The 10176-nt window shown below is 51.3% G+C and overlaps 1 protein-coding gene across 5 annotated transcripts in view; it reads left to right on the forward strand.

Annotated features, from left to right (window-relative positions):
• TRAK1 (trafficking kinesin protein 1) overlaps positions 1-6620 on the forward strand; it is a gene marked incomplete at both ends in the record, with an annotated part of 100195 nt that extends 93575 nt beyond the window's left edge. For all 5 annotated transcript variants that reach the window (XM_079713611.1, XM_079713612.1, XM_079713613.1 and 2 more), the window contains 2 exons: positions 2436-2538; positions 5822-6620. In XM_079713611.1, the coding sequence (XP_079569737.1) occupies positions 2436-2538; positions 5822-6620 (902 nt within the window). The remainder of the gene's footprint in view (positions 1-2435; positions 2539-5821) is intronic.
• Positions 6621-10176: the final 3556 nt, after the last annotated feature.

Genomic DNA, 10176 nt, shown 5'->3' on the forward strand with positions numbered 1-10176 from the left:
ACCTAAGGCAGGGCTTTGGGGTGCAGTGGTGACTGCAGTAGTGGGTGCTCCCACTGAGCCCCTGCTCCGTGCCTAGAAGACTCTGTCAGTGCCTCTTGCTTTGGGAATTTGCTCTCTCCTGTTCACAGACCTGTAGGAATCAGCCCCCAGCAGCTCAAGGAGCCTCGGGTGACTCACTGTCTCTGTGTTGTGTCCCAAGGAAGGGAGATGCTGCAGCGGCCCGGTGGGCAGTGGTGACTCGGAGAGCTGGCCGGTCCCGGCGTCCCAGTGGTATTGCGGAGGGGCCGAACCTCTGGCTTTGGCACTTTTGATCCTTGTTGTTGATTTTCCTTGGTCTTCTAAAACTGTCCATCGCTTCTGGGGAATGATGACCTCTGAATTTTAGCAGCCTTTTCCTATTCCCAAAACCCATTTGCAATAACATGGGTTTTGCTTCTGCTGATGCAACTGTCTCTCTAAAATGTCCATCTCACACTAACTGTTGCGATTGAAGATCCGATATGTAATGGGGTGGAGAAAGTGAACATGTGTGACCCTTTGATTTGATATTCTGGCCATGTATTTAAATGGGGTACACTTCTAAGTTTAAATCAAGCCTTGCTTTTGTTTGATTTTTTTTTAAAATGTTCTCTCTCTTTCAACTGTTCTGTCTTAATTACTTCCACTTACTGCATTTTTCTTTCCTCCCTCCCAAATAACCCCTCACGCCTGTTATTTGGGATGCTTTTCTCAGGTTTTTTGTTGCTTTTGTTTCTAGACCTTATTGCAATCAGAGAATCGTGATTGGTTGGTTGTCTTTTCTTCATAGCTTCTTCCATTTTTGTTTTGCTTGCAGTAATTTCTCAATTATCTGAGTTCCTAAACCATTATTTTTTGGTTGAGAAACAAAGATGCATAAAGGCTATTTTTACGTGTGTTTTCCACCCCCCTCCTGCTTTGCCTGGAGCTCCCAGTGGCTGAGAGTTTGCTCTTGTAGCCATGGTGCTGGCTGCCATGCCAGGGGCCACGGGAGCCTTCCTTGACACAAAGACATGGATTGGACCAAAATAATCAGGGGAAACCAGTCTTGCATAGCTCCTGAGTCACCGCCACCATTTTTGTGCTTTGGCTTTGTCCTGCCTGCCTTCAATTTGCGTGTCTCCAATATTTTTTTGTTTGTTTCATCTGGGTTCTAGTTTTTTCTTTTTTCTTTTCGTTTTAAGATACAATCACCTGTGTGTGGATCTGTAGGTTTGGGGCACCGATCTCTTCTGGTTTGTTTTCCTTTTCCTTTTTCTCAAATCCAAGAGAAAACTTGCCATAAAGAGCTAGAAGATTCTAGTTTCAGCCTTTTGAATCTTCAGCGTGCTCATGGCCTCCAATATCCTAATCCGTTGTCTCCCAAGGAGGTCTCTGGGGGCTGAGAGGCTACAGGGGTGGAGTGGGTGGGGAGAGGGGCTGACCCAGACCTCACCTTGCATGCTATTGGGAGCAGCATCATTTTTCCTTTTTTTTTTCTCTTCCTTTTTTACATTTGAGTTATGAATGAGGATGACCTCTACAATCATGATGTCTCCTGTAGACTCTATTCCTACTTATCCCCTGCCAGCTTTCTGATGCATGGTCCTAACGCTTCTGTGATTTACTTTGCTCCAGATCTTAGTCTTCAGCTGCCTTAACAACTCTTTGGAGCTTTCAGAGGAAATAAGTTGAGGACAACTTGTTCTGTCTCATTTTCATCAGAAACCAGACATCCTAGAGATGACAAGAAAGCAGCCCAGGGGGACTGGTGCTGCTTGCACCGCTGTGTGTCAGCCCAGCTCAGGTCCTGGAGCTTCAGCCCCACAGAGAACCCAGGCCCTGGGACTCCTGCCACGTTGTTGCTGAGGCAGCTGAGGCCCCATCTCCCTCCCTGTCGACCACAGTTAGACAGTAGTGGAGCCAGCTTCCTCAAGCCCCTTTTTATGTAAACAGAAAAGGGAGCCTGTGAGCCTTGCCCTGTTCCCAGGTGCAAGTGCCTCTCCCTGCCCTGCACCCCTCCCCTCCCCTTGGCAGAGTTTGGCACCTATTTGCCAACGAAAAGTAAAGCAACAAAAGAAGGAAGCCGATTTGGACCTCTGAGGAGGGAACCCAAATTTACCCTCAAGGGCCCATTAGCCCTTCAAACTGGATCCACTACTGGCCAAAGAACACTGATGGGAAACCCTGTCTGGACTGGGTTGGAAGCTGGAATTTGATGCTCTGCACACCAGTGCTCAAAAGTGTGGTTATTTTTGAGGGACCACCTTCGATCCAGAACATTTGTGTTTCACCTTCCTCGCCCAGATCCAGTTCACAAGGTAGCCCATCGCTTCTTGCATCTGTCCAGGGCCATGTGGGATTTTGACTTTTCTCATGGGTGTACTTGGATGCAAGGACTATATTTTGTTCCTCCCTTCCCCCTCCCCCTGATTTAGCCCACCACCCTGGGAAGTGCATGTCACAGACAAACTCCACCTTCACCTTCACCACCTGTCGCATCCTGCATCCTTCAGACGAGCTCACACGGGTCACGCCAAGGTAAGGGACCCGGCCGTGGGGTGGGCAGGGTGGGGTGAGGCTGAGACACTCCCTGTGAGACTGAACATTGAGGAAAGCCAAAGTAGAGAGGCTCATTCAAATCTACCCCCAGCCATTGGAAGCATCTCCCAAGCACTGCAGTCACCTGTTCTGAGTCCCATCTTTTTTTCTTTCTTTCTATTTTTTTGAATCAAGGCCCTTATTGATTCAGATCCAGCACAGATAGAGAGACCTGGACCCACTTTTAGTTGCTCTTTTATTGGCCATGGAAGATTCTTACGTCCCTTCTTAACCAGCTGAAGTTTAGGGCACTACCACAGCCCCTAAGTCCAAGTCTGTTGGCTTTTTGCCCCATAGTTTGTCAGTAGAACGTGTTCTTTCATAGAATGGAGTTACTGAGCCCTGTGGTAGCACTTATGCCTCTGGCAATGGCCCCAGGGGCCATGCATCACAGCCACCCTGTAATGACCGAAATGATAAAACTTGAATGGAACCACATGCCCAGCCTGGTCCATTTCCCTTGGGCACCTCCAAGAAGTGATAAGAGTTGGTACCATAGGAGAGAGGACTTGCATGGCCTGGGCGGGGGGTGGGGAGTGGGGTCTGCTTGGCTGGATTTCAGGCCTCCCAGAGCTTCCAGTGAAAGGGAAAATGGTCTCCCCCAACGTGGTCATGTGACCCCATCAGCTGTTTTCTCTGTGGTACGAGGTGGCAGGGTGAGTGGAAGGTAACTTACGGGAGAGAGGTGAGCAGGGCCAGCCCGGAGGGAGCAGCTGCCCCAAGGAACACCTTCAACGATGAATAATTCTCCGCAGGTCATGTGAGGAGGACGACGAAGCAGCCCCAGGCCCCGTTGAGCTGAGAGCAGATGTAGGGCAGAGAGTGAGCCCACGGGCGAGGCAGGGGGTGAGAACACCACCAGCAGGGCCTGCCTGGCAGGGCCCTGTGAAGGAGCTGTGTGTGCACGCGTGGCCGCCACTAACCCATGACGTAGGCGTGGACCTGTCTCTGATTGTGCCTGGCTAACTCGGCCTTGACAATGGATACCCCTAACCTGTCTAAATGCCCCAGTCACTCCGAGTGCCAGCACTAATACAGGTCTAACCGAGGTTCTCACCGGAAGGGGACCTCTAAATTTTAGCTTGTCTCTCCGTCTCCCTTCCTGCCTCTGGAGAACCCGGCTTCCCTATCCCTCAGCTTTATGTTTGAAGAGATCGTGTTTAGAACCACTGGACAGAGCTTCCCCCTGGGAGAGGCTGGCATCCTGGTGCTCTTCTGACTGTAGCCATAGGACTCCGCACCACACCCCTGCCTTCTTCTCTAAGTCCTTCTGGCCTCGTCAGGGATGCAAAAGCCTGAGAAGTCAGTAGTAAGAAAGGCTTTTTGCCTGAGTTTGAAAGAATGGCAGCTTGGAACAAAATAGAGAATCTCCCTAGGAATGGCTCTGTGAACAAGATTTTAAGTCCAGATTTTTGGGGGGCCCTCTATTGCTTGTAGATCAATTTTGTAGAATTCCACCTGTGCCTTTTTATTATTTTATTTTATTTTTTTTGCATTTCGTGGGCCTCTCACTGTTGTGGCCTCTCCCGTTGCGGAGCACAGGCTCTGGACGCGCAGGCTCAGCGGCCATGGCTCACGGGCCCAGCCGCTCCGCGGCATGTGGGATCTTCCCGGACCGGGGCACGAACCCGTGTCCCCTGCATCGGCAGGCGGACTCTCAACCATTGCGCCACCAGGGAAGCCCCACCTGTGCCTTTTGAAGAATCCACCTTTTAACCTTAGAAATCTGCTTTGGTTTCTAATCCCATGTTCCTCTGAGTGCTCCCGACCCACCAGCATCCCTAGTCCCGAGCTTGTGTGAGACAGGCCTGTTCTGGGTTCCTCACCCTGTGCAGACTGGCCAGTGGTGAGGTCACCTGAGTGTGCAGCCAAGTGATGCCTCCACTTGTACTTGCCTTTGACCTGTCCCTACTGCAGGAGGGGTCCCTGCTCCACTCATTCCAAGGACCTGCTCCAGAGCCCATCCCCTTCCTCCCCTTTCCCGAAGTTGGTGCTTTGTCCAAGGTATGTGGCCTGTCCCCTGTCAGGCTGGGGAGAGAGGGCTCTATCCCCCGGCTCCCGGGGACCACCCAGCTGCCTGTTCCCATGGGCACCTGCAGCCCCTGCTGCGTCCTTGGGCAGGTGCCAGGGCAGGTCTCATGAGACCGTCAGGAGGGATGTGTTTTCTGTGCCGCTCGGTTGCTCATCCAGCAACAGCTCAGGGCCTCCGTGCCTGGGTGGCCTCACTCCATCCCTGAAGCAGTTGTTCAAAGTGGGTCTCTCCTGCTTTTCAGGCAGACAGCAGTGCATTCCCCACTGCTGCCCCTCTGTTATACCTTCTGCCCTAACTCCCTCACTGCTGGATACCAGCTTTTGGAACATAGTGGGTCCTCAGTCAGCATGACATGAGTAGATGAAGGAACCTTTCCACTTTTCCTTTAGTAACCAGGTTTCACACACCCAGTGGGCCTTTTTCTAGCTGGTTCCGTAGATGAAGATCTGATACTACGTGACGTGGCTGCCTCTGTCCCAATAACTCCACTCATCATGGTGGACTTGGGCACCCACGGGAGAAGGACTAAAGGACAGCAGGGTGCAGAGGGAAGAACACTGTGGTGGGAGTCAGGAGGCCTGGGTCTGCTGCTGACTTGATGGCCACCTTCAGCCTCAGTCTCCCCATCACCCAAGGGTCCTCCACCGAGATGTCCCGCCTGCTCCGACCATTCCCAGGATAAACTCTCATATCTCGTAGCCCTGGTTAACGTCTGGCCTCAGGGAAGCGGCTACTGGGAAGGAAGGCGGGAATCTGAGTACATTTGATAGGGACAGAAAGCCTCTCTGCTGAACGCCTTCCTCCCCTATCTTTGGGGTCACTCGGACTTGTGTTTAAATCCAGTGTCTTCCACGGAGTAGCTGAGTGTGACGTTGAGTAAGTCACCTAACCTGAGCCTCAGTTCCCTCACCTGCAAAGGGGACAGTTGTACCCACCCTCTAGGGCTGAAAGAGGGAAATCACATGCAGCTTCCTGTTAACTTAAACCACGTCCCCACTTCGGGGAATCCATGGCCCCTGTGGTGAGAGGAAAAGCAGACATGGGAAGAGGCACCCGGGGAGCCTGGGCTGGGGGAGTCCCCTCAGCATGTCCTAGGGCTGCGCTGCGCCCCTGCAGGCGGCTGGCCACGGACTGCTTCCTTGGTGCTCGTGGGCATTTTCTGATCAATGACCTGTTGTCTTGTCTTATCAGCCTTAACTCGGCCCCGACTCCAGCTTGTGGCGGCACCAGCCACTTGAAGTCCACGCCGGTGGCCACGCCGTGCACTCCGCGGAGACTGAGCCTGGCCGAATCCTTCACTAACGTCCGTGAGTCCACGACCACCATGAGCACATCCCTGGGGCTGGTGTGGCTGCTGAAGGAGCGGGGCATTTCCGCGGCTGTGTACGACCCCCAGAGCTGGGACAGGGCTGGCCGGGGCTCTCTCCTGCACTCCTACACCCCGAGGATGGCCGTGATCCCTTCTACCCCGCCCAACTCGCCTATGCAGTCGCCCACGTCTTCCCCGCCCTCCTTCGAGTTCAAGTGCACGAGCCCTCCCTACGACAACTTCCTGGCTTCCAAGCCAGCCAGCTCCATCCTGAGGGAGGTGAGGGAGAAGAAGCCTGTCCGGAGCAGCGAGAGCCAGACCGACGTGTCTGTCTCCAACCTTAACCTCGTGGACAAAGTCAGGAGGTTTGGTGTGGCCAAAGTGGTGAACTCGGGGCGAGCCCACGTCCCCACCTTGACTGAGGACCAGGGACCTCTCCTCTGTGGGCCCCCGGGCCCCACGCAGGCCCTTGTCCCCGGAGGCCTGGTACCCGAGGGCCTGCCCCTTGGATGCCCCACTGTCACCAGTGCCATCGGCGGGCTCCAGCTCAACAGTGGCATCCGGCGGAACCGCAGCTTCCCCACCATGGTGGGGTCCAGCATGCAGATGAAAGCCCCCGTGACGCTCACCTCGGGCATCTTGATGGGTGCTAAACTCCCCAAACAAACTAGCTTACGGTGAGGCTGGGAGAAGGCCCTTCCCCTAGAGGAAACCAGTCTTGCTCCCCCGTCCCTCTCCTTCCCCCTTCACTGTGCACGCTTCCTCTGCTCTCCTCTGTCCACCCCCTCCTGAGCTAGACAAATCAACCTCGTGCCTAATGGGGGCAGAGTGGAGACTCTGTAAAATGTGTACATAGGACCGGGAGACCTGTATCTGCCCTGCCCTTCCTTCGAATCCCACGGGAAGCACCCCAGCACCGACATCGCTCTCTTGAGGACTTGGCCCGTGCTGGCCGGGGGCAGGGGCAGCCCGGGGTCTTTCCTCCTTCCTTCCTTTGAGAAGCACTGAAACCCCCATGTGTGTTCTTATCCCATGGATAGGAAACCAATGAATCTGTGGCTGGCTGCCGGAGCCACACATCCTGAGCTGTCACGTAGCACAGTGGCTGTGCCGCCTGGTGTCACTGGGCACCTCGTCTCACCCTCCCTGTAAGAGCATAAGGGGCCTCCGTCCGCTGCCACGTGCAGCTGCTGTAGCTTTCACGATGGGAGAGCTGTTCTTTCTTTCTTGGGTCCCAGCTTCTTCAAGACCTTCACTGCTCGGCCCCCACGGACGGTCGCTTCTTTTCTTGAGCTGTGACTTTTTCTTCTCATGCCTTCAACCTGAATTCATCCCTCCATGTTTGTCATCCACTGTCGGGCCAGACGTCTGACCTGACAGAGAATGTATTTACACTCCTGCTGCACCGTTTGGCAGCCCCTGTGTGTTCTGTGTGATTTGTTTTATTTTTCTGCGTTTTTTTTTTTTTAATATATGCAGGGAAGTAATGGTACTAGATGGGAAGTCGCAGTGAATGTTCTCTCTGTGGTTCTGTGACACCAAAATACAAGTTTCAGACACACCAAGCTGCTAATGAGATAGCAGCTTATTTCTGGGACCCAGTGTCACAACCAAATTAAGACCAGACCCAAGGCGATTTTAACAATAGGATCATAAGGAAAGGGGGTTGGGGAAAGGTGATGGATGAAATTTGTCAACAGTAAAAGTAAAAGAGAACCACGGCCAAAGGTAACATCAAACTGGTTCACAGAGAAATGAGGCTTTGGCGGTCCTCTTGTTCTGGTCCTTGTTCTGGACCCTAGACTGGTGAGCATGCTTTCACGTATGTGGTCTTCTTCTGCAGCCGTTTGATGCCCTCAAAACACGTTTTGCCCTCTTGTTTCAGGACAGAGTGGTCCCAAAAAGCCCTTTGTGTCCTTGTGCCACATTTTATCCTTAGGAAAAGGTAGAAGTGTTGTGAGAAGAACCATGAACAAACAGGGAGTCTGGTCCCATCGCTGTCACTGACTGAGTTTCAAACTTTTATTTATTATTTGTCTGTGCTGTATTTTAAACAAACATCTGTCCTCTCCAGCTCGGTCGCAGTGCGCCTGTGGCTTTCCAATCCAAGCAGGTCATTTATTTATTCTGATCTGAGGACTGCACTGCACATCACGGTGCTCTGTGGCCATTTGTTCCAGACATTTATGGAAGGATAACATCATATGCAAATGAAATCGTCATTTTGCACCCCCCATTACCCTCCTCCCACCACCCTTGGCAAAAGACGTAGCCTTCAATTGAGTGAGTGTGACCTTATGTCCACTGAAGATACTTTGAGAAAGTCCCCAGGAGCAAGCTTCGGTCCCATGATGTCATACTATTTATTCTCTGAACACGAGGGTGTTGGTTAATTGTGTTTTCAACTCTCCTCGCTGTGGTATGTATGCACTCACTGCAAGGAACTTATATCTTTTTATTTGAATGTATTTTAAAGCAGTAGGTAGAATAACAAAGGAATATGAAAACCATGGATGGAACGGACCATTTTATGTATTCAAAGAGAGGAGCCACCCATCATCACAAAGGAAATACCCGTGTAAAAATCAACAATTCGGAGGTTGCAGTATTTAGTATAGTTAATAAATGATGAACATTGTGCACCCACTACCAAAAAGTGTGTTGTAATGCATCCAAAATCAACAATTAAATTTTATTTGCTAATGAGTACCAATAAAATAAGTTCAAATGATGGAAACCACACTGCTATCCTGGTTTGTATTTTGTTCTTTTCATTGAGTAGACAATCTCTATGAAAGACTTGAAGGTATTCAGCTCTTGGGGGAACTTAAATGAAAGTCATATACTTCTGTTGTAACCCACCTTTCTTTTAATGTAATACATTCCCTTAGATAACCTTTCAAGCAGAACCTGAAGCTCTTTCTCACTTTTCAGGGCTGCATACTACTCCACCACGTGCACATGCCCCCTGTGAATATATACACACCCCCACGGACCTTTAAGCTAATTCCAAACTTTTGCTATCACAGCATTGTAATGAAAAAACCTTGCGTATATGTAATTTTCCACATACATGAGCATATCTGTAGGATAAATTCCGAGATAGATGTTGCCAAATTGCCCTCCATAGAGCTTGTTGAGCCTTAAAAACCAAGCACAGTGGAGGATCACCATATGGAGACCAAAAGGATAAAATAAACTTTTCTGCCACCGTAATATTTGGGAGCAGTGAAATCACGCAAGCAAACCGTAGTGGGTGGTGGCAGCATGGATTTCAATCAGGTGCTACCATTTGGTAGTGGTGTGACCTTGGGCAAGGCACTTCTGTTTGGGTCCTCCATTTTTTTAACCTGTAAAATGGGAATAGTAATACACCTTAGGGTTGATGAGCTGAGGGAGATATATTTTGAACATCTATGGGACACCGTGATAAGTGATCAGTTTCTCTCATGGAGTGTGCGTACAGTCTGTTAATAGGAGAGAGATGACCCCAAACATGGCATAATAAGGCCTATTTCAACAGAGAATTGAAATAGGCTGGTGTGAGAGATGGGGTGGCTACTTTGGGCAGTCAAGAAAGGCCTCTCCAAGGAAGTGGCATTTGAGCCAACCATGTGAGATCTGACACACAGGCATCTGGGCAGAGAGAGCAGGTGGTGCAAAGGCCCAAAGGTAGGAAAGCATGTGGTGTGTTTGAGGAACAGAGAGAAGGCCTGCATGGCTGTGTGCCAGTAGAGAAGGGGAGCATGGTTACGGCAGAGAAACCAGTGTCACCAAATGGCCCATCGGATCCCCATGTTCCCCAGTCACTTTACAGTGGGCAGGGCACAGGACTAGTTCTGGCCAGTGAGCTGTGAGCAGAGAAAAGTCCATGCATGATTTTCTATGCTCCTCTCTTGCTCTGAAGCCACCTGTTGAAATGATGGCGTCACAAGTTGGTGGAGCCACCATTATCCTGGGTCTCCGTGTGGACCAGACTCCCTGCCGTCTAGCATTTGACATATGCTCTGAAGGAGAAACCAACTTTTGCTGTTAAGCCAGTGAGGTTTTGGGGTGGTGCATCAGAATCCCAGGGGGTAGGGTCCAGGTATGTGTTTCACCAAGCCCAGCAAGGGGTCCTGGGGCTCACTAGGCTCTGAGAAGCACTGTGCTAGATCAGGCGGAGTTCGGGTGGGAGTCCTGCCATGGGAGGAGTGGGCTCCCCTCCCCAGTGTCTCCCTGTCTCGGGCTCAGGGAG

The sequence above is a fragment of the Hyperoodon ampullatus genome (genome assembly GCF_949752795.1).
Source record: "Hyperoodon ampullatus genome assembly, chromosome: 10".
NCBI lineage: Eukaryota > Metazoa > Chordata > Mammalia > Artiodactyla > Ziphiidae > Hyperoodon > Hyperoodon ampullatus.